The sequence below is a fragment of the Solanum lycopersicum genome, chromosome 6 (genome assembly GCF_036512215.1).
Source record: "Solanum lycopersicum chromosome 6, SLM_r2.1".
Classification (NCBI taxonomy): Eukaryota; Viridiplantae; Streptophyta; class Magnoliopsida; order Solanales; family Solanaceae; genus Solanum; species Solanum lycopersicum.
This window is the reverse complement of record NC_090805.1, coordinates 28,400,428-28,415,091: the sequence shown is the minus strand read 5'-3', so window position 1 is coordinate 28,415,091 and position 14,664 is coordinate 28,400,428. Positions and strand designations below refer to the sequence as shown.

The following is a 14,664-nucleotide window of genomic DNA, read 5'->3' as shown; positions in this document are numbered from 1 at the left end:
GGAGATATTTGTGGACCTATTCACCCATCTAGTGGGTCGTTTAGATATTTTATGGTCCTAATAGACGCATCTTCAAGATGGTCTCATGTGTGCCTCTTATCATCTCGCAACCTGGCGTTTGCAAAATTATTGGCACAAATAATACGATTAAGAGCGCAATTTCCAGATTATCCCATTAAGACAATTCGCCTCGATAATGCTGGCGAATTCACATCCCAAGCTTTTGATGCTTATTGCGTATCAGTAGGGATAAAAGTTGAACATCCTGTAGCTCATGTTCATACTCAAAATGGCCTTGCTGAGTCATTTATTAAGCGCTTACAATTAATAGCAAGACCTCTACTTATGAAAAGTGAGTTGCCTACTACTGTTTGGGGACATGCTATCTTACATGCAGCATCACTTGTTCGTCTCAGACCGACTCATTATAATAAATACTCTCCATCACAATTAGTGTTTGGCCATGAACCAAATATTGCTCATCTTCGAATTTTTGGATGTGCTGTATATGTGCCTGTAGCACCACCTCAGCACACAAAGATGGGCCCTCAAAGAAGGTTAGGCATATATGTTGGGTTTGATTCACCCTCAATAATTCGCTACCTTGAACCATTGACGGGAGATTTATTCACTGCAAGATTTGCAGATTGTCGATTTGATGAAACAAATTTTCCGCAATTAGGGGGGGAGAAAAAGAAACTTAAAAGTGAAATTGCATGGAAAGTTTCATCATTATCTCATTTTGATCCACGCTCCCCTGTGTGTGAACAAGAGGTCCAGAAGATCATCCATTTGCAAAACATAGCAAATCAAATGCCAGACGCATTTACTGATTCAAAAAGGATAACAAAATCACATATTCCTGCAGTAAATGTGCCTATCCGAATCGACGTCCCAAAAGGACCATCTACAAGTGTCATAGCTTCTGAATCACAAATACGCCTGAAGCGTGGTAGACCATTGGGATCAAAAGATAAAAATTCTAGAAAAAGAAGTATAAAAAATGACACTACAAAAGAATCTCACGAAGAAATTCAAGATCTGATTAATCCTGATATTCCTGAAGAGATCAGTGAACCCGAGACTCAAGTAAATGAAAAACTCTCAATAAGTTCTACAGGTGATGAGATAAATTTTGATCGATCAAAAATCATAGTGGATAATGTTTTCGCATATGATGTTGCACTTAACATTATGAAAGGAAATGAGGATCTTGAACCTCTATCTGTCGAAGAATGTCAACAAAGATGTGATTGGCCAAAATGGCAAGAAGCAATTCAATCAGAATTAAATTCACTTGCTAAGCGTGAGGTTTTTGGACCAGTAGTCCAAACGCCTAGTGATGTTAAATCAATTGGCTATAAATGGGTCTTTGTACGAAAAAGAAATGAGAGAAATGAGATTGTAAGATACAAGGCACGCCTTGTTGCACAAGGATTCTCTCAACGACCTGGTGTCGACTATGAAGAAACATATTCACCTGTTATGGATGCAATAACTTTTCGATATCTCATCGGCTTAGTTGTACATGAAAATCTTGAAATTCATCTAATGGATGTGGTTACAGCTTACCTTTACGGTTCACTAGATAATGAAATTTATATGAAAGTTCCGGAAGGACTTAAAAATGCCTGAAGCATATAAATCTCGGGAAATGTATTCAATCAGATTACAAAAGTCATTATATGGCTTAAAACAATCAGGGCGCATGTGGTATAATCGCCTTAGTGAGTACTTGATAAAACAAGGTTATATAAACGATGTCATTTGTCCTTGTATATTTATTAAGAAAACAACATTGGGATTTGTTATTCTTGCTATTTATGTTGATGACATTAATCTCATTGGAACTCCAGAAGAGGTTCAAAAGGCAATTGAATATCTAAAGGAAGAATTTGAGATGAAAGACCTTGGAAAGACAAAAATTTGTCTTGGACTACAAATAGAATATTTAGTAGACGGGGTCTTCATCCATCAATCTGCCTATACTGAGAAAATCTTGAAACGATTTTACATGGACAAAGCACATCCATTAAGTACTCCAATGGTTGTCCGATCACTTGAAGTGAGTAAGGATCCATTCCGACCTCAAGAAGAAAATGAGGAACCTCTTGGTCCAGAAGTACCTTATCTCAGTGCAATTGGGGCACTTATGTATCTTGCTAATGCTACGAGACCCGACATAGCATTTTCTGTTAATTTATTAGCAAGATATAGTTCTTCCCCTACACGAAGACATTGGAATGGAGTTAAACATATATTGCGATATCTAAGGGGAACTAGTGATATGGGTTTGTTTTATTCTAACAAAGATAGTGCAGATCTTGTTGGTCATGTAGATGCAGGTTATTTATCTGACCCACATAAAGCTCGATCACAAACAGGCTATCTGTTCACATACGGAGGTACTGCTATATCATGGCGATCTACGAAGCAGTCTATTGTCGCTACTTCTTCAAATCATGCTGAGATAATAGCCATTCATGAAGCAAGTAGAGAATGTGTATGGTTAAGATCAGTAATACATTTTAACAAAGAAAGATGTGGTTTGAAGTGTGACGTCAAGATACCCACAATACTCTTTGAAGACAATGCTGCATGCATAGCTCAATTAAGAGGAGGCTTTATAAAAGGAGATAGAACGAAATACATTTCACCAAAATTATTCTTCACACATGATCTCCAGAAGAATGGTGATATTGATGTGCGACAAATTCGTTCAAGTGATAATCCAGCAGATCTATTTACCAAATCTTTACCAGCCTCAACTCTTGAGAAGATGGTTCACAAAATTGGAATGCGAAAACTTAACCATCTGAATCGTGGTTTTTATCAGGGGGAGTAAAATACGCACTGTACTCTTTTTTCCTTAGTCTAGGTTTTGTCCCACTGGGTTTTCCTAGAAAGGTTTTTAATGAGGCAGCAAATAATGCGTATTATGTATATCTATGTACTTTCTTTTACATAGATATCCAAGGGGTAGTGTTGTAAAATAGTTGGAGTGCCACGTAAATGGAAGGTGGCGTCACTATTGATTGTGTATACATGCCATATGACACCTTCCCATTATTGATGTTAATGTATGGCTATAAATAGCCATTGTATAAAATATATACATATACCTTTTAAAGAATATTACTTCCTAAAATTTTCCTTCTTTTGGTATATTAATTTTAGTAAGTTCTTTTATAACATTGTCCTATTTTTCTTTCTTTCTTTTTTGTTGCTCTTTCTCTCTCTTTTTCTATTGCTCTGTTTTCTTTTATTTTCGTAATGTAGTCAATGATTTTATACTTTATAAAATTTATATCAATAGTTAATTAGATAAGTAATATAATCTAACAAATGAAGAGACATAAAAAATTACAAAATAAATTAAATTTTAATTAAAATGTATTACAAATATATTAAAGTTGAATTATTAGAAGAGAAGTCATATGGTCATAACATATGAAGAGACATGAATTAAACTTGAATTAAAAATGTATTACAAATATATTAAAGCTTAATTATTAAAAGATAATTAAATATGAATGTAGAATGTAGAAAACAAAAGAGCATTCTTTGATCTGCATGTAAATTGAAGAAAACTTGTATCAATAATGAATTAAACAAGTAACCCAATTGTTACAAATCAATCACTTAGTTGCAATATGAATTAAATTTGTATTTAAAAGTATATTAGACAAATATTAAAGTTGAGACAAAAAAGAAAATTAAACATAAACAAAAAAAATGTAACAAATGAAATATCAGACAGTGATTTATGTGAATTAAACTTGTATCAATAATGAATTAAACAAATATCCAATAATAACAATAAATGAATAAAAACTGCAGAATGAATTAAAATTGATTAATTTTGAATAAGAAAGTGAGAATTGAGAATGAATAGAAAAAGTAACTAAAGACTGACAAGACAATGATCTTTAAAGTGAATTAAACTTGTATCAATAATGAGTTAAACAAGTATCCAATAGTAATAAATAAATAAAAAAACTATTAAATGAATTAAATTTGCATTAAAATTGTAAGACATAGTATTAAAATTGAATTAGAAGAGAGAATTAAGAATGAATGGAGAACTTAACTAACGAATGACATGACAATGATCTATAAACTGATAAGTTATATCAATGATGAATTAAACAAGCTAAGTATCCAATAGTAACAAATAAATCAAAAACTTCAAAATGAATTAAATTTGCATTAATATTGTATTATCTAATTCAACTTTATTACAATTTTAATGCTATATTTAATTCATTTCAATCTAATATTTCACCTAAAATCAATTATAAACTTAACCGAACTCTTTTAAAATTGATATATAAACTCCAAACGACATTTTCAATTATTTGTAGGAACTACCTATTCAAACTTATCACAAATTCGTAAAATTCAAATAAAAAATTCAAAATTTGAAGCTTTATAATGACCATCAATGGTGAACTCTTACTTATGTAATTTTGAAAATTTAAAATTTTTGCTTAAAATATGATTTTATGTATATTTTTAATATTTTTTCCTCTTTTCATCTTGTTTTTGGATAAAAATAGTGACATGGGCAAAAACTGATTGGAAGAATATAGTTATTTTTAAATGAAAAGTTCAAAGAAGAAGAACAAGAATTAAAAAAAAAAAAGAAGAGGAAGATATCAGATAAGAGAAACAAATAGAAGATTAAAAAAAAAAAAGAAAAACAGAAAGAGATGAAGGTGCAGAAGAGTAAAAAGAAAGAAAGACAAAATCGAAGAAGTAGAAGAATTGAAAGAAGAAAAGGCAAAAGGGTTGCGAAAGAAGCGAATATTGTATAATTTTTTTAATTAAAAAAATATTATATTTAGTTAGAAAAATTATATTGCTATAAATAATAAATATTTTTATAATATAGCATATTTATGTGATTTACCCTAAATAAAACGAAATCCTCATCACGTCTTAATTTAGGGACGCAATTGGCATTTGATTTTTGAGTGCCGGATAACTATGTTAGTAGTATATAATAACAATTACAGAAATTAAAAAGTAGATAATTATATTTCAACAGCAAATCTAAATTCATGATTAAAATTTTAAGATAAAGAAATAATGCCCGATTATTTTAACAATTAATTATCACTTTAACATCTCAAATAGTGGAGCCTTTAACTTAGTGTGTGTAAAATAAACAAGACTTATTTTGAAATATCTAAATCTACAATAACGAATTTTGTAATGTTATATAACTATACATGATGAATATATATACATTTTTAATATTTTTTTTAAATGATAATAATGTGAATAATTAATTATTCATGTAAAATATCCAGTAACGACTTGTAGGAAGTAAGCATAGGAATCTTTATCGCACAAGGCATCATAAATAAAAGAAGAAAGAAAAAGGTGGATAGTTAGATAAAAGAGAGAGAACCACACGGCCGAATCATCACATAGATAGCTGAGTTTATACTTAACTCTAGCACTTCTCTACCTTTGATTTCGTTTCAGTTCGGAAAATGTTAACGGTAAAACACACCGCTGCCGCCCTCCGATTCTCCGCCGTTAACTTCGATAACACTTCCCGCCGGTTATCTCATTCTCCCAGCTTCTTCATCCCTCCTCGGTACTACTTCTTGCTTGCTGCATAGTTACATATAATGCCCCCAATTTTTATATTATTTTTATTGATTTGAGAGTTGTGTTGCAGAGATAAATTTGGAAGATTGACGGATAATTATGCTGGAAGAAAAACGTGCAAGGGAAAATTTGGAATTAAAGCAACTGCAAAGGATCATTTCAGTTCGGGTTCTGAGCCAGTAAAACAGAATGCGACGCAGTCGAGCTATCATCCATCTGAGGACATTGGGGAGCCGGAACTAATGGAGAATGAGGAAGCTCAACTCAAGCCAGCTGAATGTACAAGGACAATTATTGAGGTTAAAAATGATGTTTTTGCAAAACAAACTTATTAATCAAATGCATTAGCTGTGAGCTGATGGGTGCATCTTGGCTTTTAAATGTTGTTTGTCAATTTCAATGTTGTTTTTGCTTTGAATTATGTGAATCCATATTTTGTTAGATGTCCTTGTAGGTTTGCAGAACACTTGGATTTATAAAAGGGATTGTAATTAGAGATATTTGTACTATTTTCTCATTCATAATAGAAAAGTATATAGCTTCTGCCCCAAAAATGTAGGTTTAGCCATACCTCATTAAATCCTTATGTTAATTCTTCTCCTGCTAGTCAACCTGAGATTTTTCGCAACAAACACATTGTTACCTCCCCTTATAAACTTATAAAGAACAGAAATATACTGCTGACTATGCAATATGCTTTCCTGTCTTATGCTTTTAGTCAATGAAGCTCTCAGGCATCTATTTATCGTCTGAAATGGAATCTTACGAACTATAATGGCAGGACATTGTCCACAGGATCTCAGTCACCCATATTTTTTGTAGCTCATGAGCAAATATAATCTAGGCTGCTGATCATTATGGTTGTTTGTTTATGGTAGCTGATATATTGTTGTTATCATTTGATACCTAGGTAAATAGCAAAGCAACACTCATGTTTTCAAGTGCAATCAGCGACGTAATGCGTGCAAATATTTTCTGGCCAGATTTGCCTTACACAACTGATGAACTTGGAAGTAAGATGCACAATTCTTTTTATTATCATATTTTACTCAGGCTAATAATTTACTTCTTAGTTCTTACTGGATTTGTGGCATATTCAATCCTTGAAGGTTTTTGTGATTTCCCTTTCTATCAGATGTCTACTTTCAAGTGAAGAATGACGAAGACGTTCTGAAAAATCCAACAACTGAAGAAAACGTTGTGGTATGGAACATTTAATCTAAGAAATTCAGTTAATTTTCATCATTAGGTGTTTTTCTATTTTTCTAAACGATGTATTAGTTTGCTTTTCGATATTTTCTAGCAATTAATTTTGACATGGTATACTGCCACCACTGGATCCTTCCAAATGATTCTGCTTCATCTGGGGATAAGTGGATAACTGTTTCTGGATCACATAGGCATTTTCCTGTTTGAGGATTCTGATTAAACTTTTGTTGAGTTTCCTTATTATGTCACAGTCATTTTCCCCATTTTGATATACACAGGAAACATGAACCATGCCATATCAACTCATGGTCTATAATAGGCATAATAGCCCAAATCTAATGCTTCTTAAGTTTATCCATCGAAGAGACAAAATTATTTTCATTATGGTCGTATGTTGATTATGAATTATATGACCATCTTCCTATGGAAAGATTCTTCTGTTGCATTGGTCTCTAATGTGGAACTTTGCTTTTTTATCACTTTATTGTGAATCAAATTCACCTTTTAAAAGCTCTTTCTTTCTAAGAGATGTAATAGAAACGCTTAAGAAAATTGTGAGGAAGCTGTGTTACACCCAGATGGTAAAACCTACCATCAAACCGCATAATTCTACTTTCCATAATTGTATGGAGACACTCTAATGAAAAGTTAAATGTAAGGGATTCTCAGATGGAAACTTCCATAGATATACTATAAGAAAAGTATTTTCTTTTCTCCGAAGGCTTACTTGATTTCCAATAAAATGCAGGAAGTAATTATTGGCCTAGATACATCCGAAATGCAGAGTGAGATGGAGTCATCAGGTCAATCCGAACTTGGTTACCATATAGATGAATTTGATGATGAGAATATCGATATTGATGATGAAGACGACATTGACGATGACGATGACGATGATGATGACGACGACGACGACGATGATGAAGCGGTACTACTGGTTTTAAATGGTTTACTTCTTAAATATAGCTGCTATTCTGTCCGTCATTGTTGGTAAATATACTTGTTCCCAGGATTGGGTTTCTGTTCTTGATGATGAAGAAGATCAGAGTGGGGATCCTGACTTGGAGGATTGGGCTACATTAGAGACGATGCGATCTTCTCATCCGATACACTTTGCCCAACAAATTAGTGAGGTAATTGTCCTTGTGATAGGTTTATGCAATGTAGTTAGATTAGTGAGAACTATCAATTTGAGTTCTTATTCAGTAAAATCAGTAGATCATGTTATATTTAGTTTCCCAGATGGGTGGCATATAACATTTTGTATCTGCCATGGAGAATAGTAATCGAACATTTATTTTGTGGTCTATATTTGCTGCTCAGGTTGTGACAGATGATCCTATAGATTTTATGGATCAGCCTCCAGCAGGTCTTATTATTCATGGCCTTCTAAGGCCAGCTTTCCTTGAAGATCACATCACCATTCCAAAGCAGATAGCTGAACATGAATCAAATGATGCTGGTATAAAACAAATGGAACAAGTGGCAGAACATAAGCAAAATGGTAGTGTTCAAGTCAATGGCCACAAACATGAAACTGAATCTTCGCAAGATAACCCAAGTTGTCCAGAGGAATTGGAGAAGGATGAAACCCTTGGAAATGGAACTTCATTTTACAAGCTAGAGATGATTAAAATTCAGTTAATTTCTTCACATGGACAGCAAGTAAGTTGTGTAGGTTTATCATTTATGAGGTTCAACCTTTAATTTGTTGATCAGCATTACAATACTTGCCTTGCATGGATCTGCATCCATTGGGTGCAATTTATTTGAATCATTTGTGTCATAGCAAAACTTAAGTACAGAGAATTTTGGACTTTATAATCTCAGAGGGGTTACAGTTGGTGGGACGGGAAGCATATATAAGTGTGTGACACCTTATTTATTAAGTCGAAAAAGAAAAATATCACAGGAAAATAGCATACTATTATTCCTAACAAGTTGAGAAAAAGTGTATTCTTTTCACTTTTCTGCAGTTGTTACATGCAAAGACGAAAGTTAGTTTAAAGCTAACACCAGAAGCAGAACTGGAAGTGTTCTGTCATGATAGAATTTTGATGACATGGTGATACACTCTGAGATTGGATACCAAGCTGATCACGTGGACAAGTTCCATAGGATGCTTTCTTTGTCAGTGCTGAATCAGCTAATATACGTGAATACAGTGACTCATTAGTCATTATCATCCACATTATTTTTGTATTTCACATGTGTGCTGTATGTCCTGCCTGCATCTTCAATTCTTCACACTAGAATGTTTTTGATGGATTAGAAAAACTTAACAAATTTTTCTATTGGGAAATTCCTGTGAATCTACCCTCAGTATTCATGTCGTTCAATTTTATGTTTTCTAATGGTGTGCGCAGATCTTAGTTGAGTTAGAAGATTTTAGTCAAGCTAGGCCTGATGCAATAGCGCATTCGGCTGCCAATATTATATCACGGCTTAAAGCTGTAGGAGAAAAAACCACGCAGGCTCTCAGATCTCTCTGTTGGAGATGCAAGGGAATTCAAGTGGAGGTATGACCAATCTCAGTTCCCCTAGATTATGTTCTAGAGCTTTTGTTGTCTTTCCTTCTTTTCAAAGATTTGATGCTTTACAATCCATCAAATAGTTCACATTTTTCATCAGTCAACAGCCAAATAAAATATAGAAAGCAAAAGCTGCAACTCTTTCTCCCCTTTCCCCAAATCTTTTCCTTCTAATGATGAATTAACTTGCATAAGTAGGTACTTCCCAAATATTGGAGCCATCTTTTTTTTTGTAGTAGACAACCGATGGATTTTGTTAGTTCCATACATTGATGAAATGGAAACTAATTTGCTGCTTTTGCATGCTCCCAGTAGCTACTTGATGCTATTATTGTGAATAAAATTCTCTCTTACACGTGTGTGCAGACATCATTTAACTTCTTGTTTCTGGTGTTTTCTTGCTTATTTGTTTATTGTTATTATTTCAATATGAGAATGTACCCTTCTTGTAGTCTGTTTGATGCATGAACATGGAACTGTAAGAGTTGAACCACATCACTGTTTTGTGTGATGTCCCACCGAATAATTTGTTTATTTTCGTTTTGTCTTGTATGACAGGAAGTGGTTCTGATAGGTGTAGACAGCCTTGGTTTTGACGTAAGAGTTTGCTCTGGAGCACAAATTCAGACAGTGCGGTTTTCCTTTAAAAAGCGGGTATGATACTTATCGTACTTATGTTTTGTTTTTAAGATTCAAACTTCATTTTCCAGTGTCCCTGCATATTTGCTGCATTCAAATGAATATGCTGTCAATGTACCTATGTCTTTGACACTGATCTGACATGCAGACTCTGTGTTCATGTAAAACCACTTACAGGGTATCTGAAATTTTATTTTCTGAATCAAATGGATAGAAGTGCAGCATGTTTCTACATATTTCTCATACATGCTATTTTAACCCTATAGCTTTTCTGGTTTTTGAGTATAACTTTCTGCTACTTCCAAGTTCCAAGATAATAACTCTTTTGTTTTCATCTGAGCAAGTAAAAAGTTTCACACCATGAAAACATAGCACATATTGATTCTTTAGTGCCATGCTTTTGCTTAAAGTCTGTGTGGAAATAGTAATAGAATGTTCTATTTACAGGCAACCTCGGAGTACAGTGCGGAAAGACAATTAAACGATCTGCTGTATCCAAGGGTCCACCCTAAGTTACATCAAAAGAAAGAAACTCACCAAACTGAATCATGAAAAAAAAATCTGTAGATTTTGTTATACTTCTGGCTCAAAATTGTATATAGACAGAATACATACTCTTTGATTCATCCCATTAGAATTATTTCTTCAGTAGAGTTCTTGAATACTCGGTTCTCCCTTTACTACTGTTGTAACTTGTAATCTCAATTTGTTCTACTCAAGTTCAATTCAAATGCAATTTTGGCTAAATACATTTTTTAAAACATTCTTTATTGTGCTAGACTGATGTGAAGCGTATGCCATTAGCAGTTATCCTAAATATTGATTTGTCTTAGTGCATTTAGCTACACATACCCACATTCTATTTTGGATTGTATGTAGAGTGGTGCATTACTGCACTGGTGAGCGTTTCAGCCTTAATCAGAGGTCTCGAGTTATGGAAAAAATCATGTTGGAAGTGCCACCTCTGAATGAAGCCAGAGTGGGAGCTCCAATGTGGGCTCTGGACACCGGGTGGAAGCAAAAAAACCATTTTCATATCACAAAATGTCAAAACTGTTTGATACCACATTAAACTGCATTTCCATCTTATTGAGACATAGAACAAGCACTAGAGTAAAAATAAGCCCTTATTATCGTTATTTGTATCATGATATAAGAACATAACAAATAAATTTAAAGTTAATGACTTTTCATGTAAGTCTCATATGCCAATTGAGCTGTGATAAGATCCACAACAGCAGAACCAACTGATTTAAAGACCGTAATTTCTTCAGCAGTTGTTCTCCCATTCTTTTCTCCCTTGATCAATTCCAACAAGTCCCCAACAATATCATCTCTTGTAATTGCCCCTCTCTCAAATGCACCCACAAGCTCCCCTGCTTCTACCATAGCAGCTTCATTATCAACAAACACTTTTCCCCTCTTCAACGCTTCATCGTCGCATTCTCTCATCGAATGCTTAAACGATCCAACCAAATCCAAATGCGCTCCTTCTTTAAGCTTCTTCCCTTTCACCAATGGTGTCCCTGAATTCGTAGCACAGCTCACAATATCTCCCAACCCCACAACTTCCTCAAGAGATGCATTACTCTCAAAACTCACCCCTTCAAAACTAGCTTCACTTTGCAAATTCTCGATCACCCGCTTCGCCTTATCAGCAGTTCGATTCCACACTATGACTTTCTTCAAATTTGGCCTAACTGTCAGATGTGCCTTGATCAAATGCGGCGCTAAAGTACCTGCACCGATCATCAAAAGGGTCTCTGAATCTTGTCTTGATAAGAATTTTGAAGCTAAAGCGGAGGTGCAAGCAGTTCGATAGACTGTGAGTTCAGTGGCATCCATTGTGGATAAAGTTTGTCCGGTAATGGAATTGAAAAGAACATAACTGGCATGAACCCCAGGTAAATTTTGGGTTGAGTTATTGGGATGATAAGTGACTAGCTTGACTCCGATATAAGGAAGTGAAGGGGCACGAGACCAACAAGGCATGAGGAGGAGAGAGGTAGAAGGGCTTGTTTGATGAGCATGGCGAAGTGGGGATTCAGTGGTGGAAGCGAAGGTAGGGAGTGAAAATTGGAGGTGGTCGACGAGGGATTTGTGGGTCAAAAGGGTGTGGAGAGTGGCGGTGGAGATGAAGATTGGAGGTGGTGTTGCCATGGTGGATTGGGGGAAAAATGGAATTGGACTTTGTAGGAGGAGAAATGGGCATTTACTTACACAAATGGCCACTATTTACAAGAAAACACATCAGAAATTCGAGGAAAATTCTGCATCCGTAGGCAAATTTGAAAAATTTTACAAATGGCAGAGGTGTAATCAATCAATAATATTTGGGTGACAGCCGAATGATTAATTGACACTCGAATAAAGGTACACTCTTTATCTTTTTGCCATCTCTCACCTCTCTTTTCTTTCATCTTCTTGTTTTCTTACCCTTAATAAATATCTAATTCTCAAAACATAATTAAATTATTAATACATTTGATAAACAAAAAAATCCATAAATACATTTTCTGTTTAAATAACTTTAGATACTCATAAAATTGTCAACATAAAAAATGAACTTATTTTCAGTATATTTAATAGAATAAATCAACTCAAAATACAAACTAATTTACTTTAGCATATAAATTGATTTGATAAGATTATTTTTGTTTTGATTTTTGATATTATCTTAATATTACATATACTAATTCTTTCGCCATAACAATATTTAAATATAAGAAAGATAATGAGACAGCATATGACAGACTCTTTAACGTATAATAAAATTATACAAATGACACGAGTCACACAACAAAATTTAAGTCTTTTCTATCAAAATTTACAATGCTTAATTTATTTTCAAGAATCAATCAGTTCCATATAATTTTAAATTAACTAATCATTATATTATTATTATAATAATATCATTCACCCTTAATATTATTAGAATTCATTTTTTCGTGTTTTTACGTACATTCAGTTATAATATATATTTCCCAACGTTTTTATATTAAGTATTTTAAAAAAATTTAACTTAAATTAAGAAAAATAACGGATACTCCCTATTAAGAAAATGACTAAATATATGAATTAAAACAGAATTAAGAAAATAAAAACCAAATTTGATTTAATTTATTTTTCTAGGTGCTAGTAATTGACAAAACACTAAATATTTTTTTAGTTAATTTGATATTATTAAAAATATTGAGTGATATGAATTATTTTAAATACTCAGTCCTAAAAAAGTTTTTAGTTATTGTGGTAAAAGATTATTTATTAATTCTTTTATTCAATATATTAACGTCTTAAGAAAATAAAGTTAAAAAATATTTATTAGAAGTAAGAAAATAAGAAAATGGAAAAAAAGAGAGGTGAATAGATAGTAAAAAGATAAAGAAATGTACCTTTCTCTAAGAGTCAATTGATCAATGGAGGGTCACCCAATTATTATTGGTTGGACCTCTACCATTATAAATTTTTTCAACAAATTTAATGCAATAAATTCAATGAAAAAAGAATTAAGTCGGAATATCCTCTAACATTCTTTTGAAATATTACATCTGTTGCATCAACTTAATCTATTGAGTAGATTCAATTTTTGGTCTGTCTTATGGCATACGAATGCTTTATTTTATACTTCACAAGAAAAAATTTGATCCAATGGATGACCTAATTTAAGTCATTAGGCCACGAAAATGATCTACTTCTTTAAACTCGGAGTTTGATTTCAAACTTGGAAAGTATTACCAATCTGTTTTTCAATTCCATCTTCGTAAATTCCAAATGAGCTGCTCTTTTCTTTTTTATAAAAAATTATAATGTAAAAAACAATTTCATCTTCATCTTCTATTTCACAAATTCTAAATAAAATAGAGAATATTTGAAAAGTATGGCCAATGTCCTACTTGAAGTAGGATCTTGACGAAGAAAACAAAAGTAGGAACTTGACTTTATCATAGTGGACTTTGGAAATTACATGGTAAGTAAATGACCCAAATTAAATGGTTTCTATATTATTTCGAAATATTTAATAATATTTATCTAGTTTATAAAATAAATAATTTATATCATTTTATGTCTATTTTGCCATCGTAATTAAATATTGTTACTATTTATTTTTTAATATTTAGATGACTTATGTTTAATAAGTGTAAAATTTCTCCTATTATTTATGATTTCTTTACCTTTGTTTCAAATCAATAATTAACAATTATTATTGAACAGATTGAATAAAAGGAATTATCATATTAATCCAAGTAAAACAATTGTTAAACAAAAGCAATAAATTGAGCATCCTAACTTTTTGTTTTGGCCTAAAAGTTACTCTAAAATCTAAATTTTACAAAACAATCCAAAAAAAAATAAAAAATAATTACAGCTGTTAAACCTATCCAAACGGATTATTAATTATTTTATCAAGTTTCTTCCTGCAATTGTGGTCACTTTGATATCCACTTAGATCTCTTCCTTAATTAAACTATAGGAAATTAATAGTGTCATATGAGTCAACATGGTGTTCAGATAGATCCTTTGATACCAATCACACAATGATCTTATTTAAATCAGATGCATTATCATTAAAATTCGTAATCTCTTTTTAAACTTCGATTTGGTATCTTCTTATGAAACATGTCTCTCCCTCTCTCTTTCTATATATATACACACGTTACACAGA

The 14,664-nt window shown here is 32.7% G+C and overlaps 2 protein-coding genes across 3 annotated transcripts; one reads left to right on the top strand and one right to left on the bottom strand.

Annotated features, from left to right (window-relative positions):
- Window positions 1-5,333: 5,333 nt before the first annotated feature.
- On the top strand, window positions 5,334-10,748 carry LOC101258960 (uncharacterized protein At3g49140). 2 transcript variants are annotated; one of them, XR_011221713.1, is made up of 10 exons: window positions 5,334-5,608; window positions 5,693-5,921; window positions 6,533-6,635; window positions 6,758-6,825; window positions 7,580-7,759; window positions 7,842-7,964; window positions 8,155-8,496; window positions 8,808-9,350; window positions 9,921-10,016; window positions 10,449-10,748. XR_011221713.1 is itself a non-coding variant. In XM_004240665.5 (10 exons), the coding sequence occupies exons 1-10, from the start codon at window positions 5,502-5,504 to the stop codon at window positions 10,551-10,553; spliced, it is 1,506 nt and encodes a 501-aa protein (XP_004240713.1). In that variant the 5' UTR covers window positions 5,334-5,501; the 3' UTR covers window positions 10,554-10,748. The 2 variants fall into 2 exon arrangements, 1 of the variants encoding a protein (XP_004240713.1); XM_004240665.5 differs by having other exon boundaries at window positions 9,198-9,350.
- A 309-nt stretch (window positions 10,749-11,057) lies between these two features.
- Window positions 11,058-14,352, bottom strand: LOC101259252 (protein SAR DEFICIENT 4). Its single transcript, XM_004240666.5, has one exon. The coding sequence runs from the start codon at window positions 12,159-12,161 to the stop codon at window positions 11,181-11,183; it is 981 nt and encodes a 326-aa protein (XP_004240714.1). The 5' UTR covers window positions 12,162-14,352; the 3' UTR covers window positions 11,058-11,180.
- Between the last annotated feature and the right edge of the window lie 312 nt (window positions 14,353-14,664).

Coding starts and splice junctions, on each gene's coding strand:
- LOC101258960 (XM_004240665.5), top strand. CDS start 5,502: ATGTTAACGGTAAAACACACCGCTGCCGCCCTCCGATTCTCCGCCGTT. Junction 6,636..6,757: donor CACAACTGATGAACTTGGAA/GTAAGATGCACA, acceptor CCTTTCTATCAG/ATGTCTACTTTCAAGTGAAG. Junction 9,351..9,920: donor GCAAGGGAATTCAAGTGGAG/GTATGACCAATC, acceptor CTTGTATGACAG/GAAGTGGTTCTGATAGGTGT.
- LOC101259252 (XM_004240666.5), bottom strand. CDS start 12,161: ATGGCAACACCACCTCCAATCTTCATCTCCACCGCCACTCTCCACACC.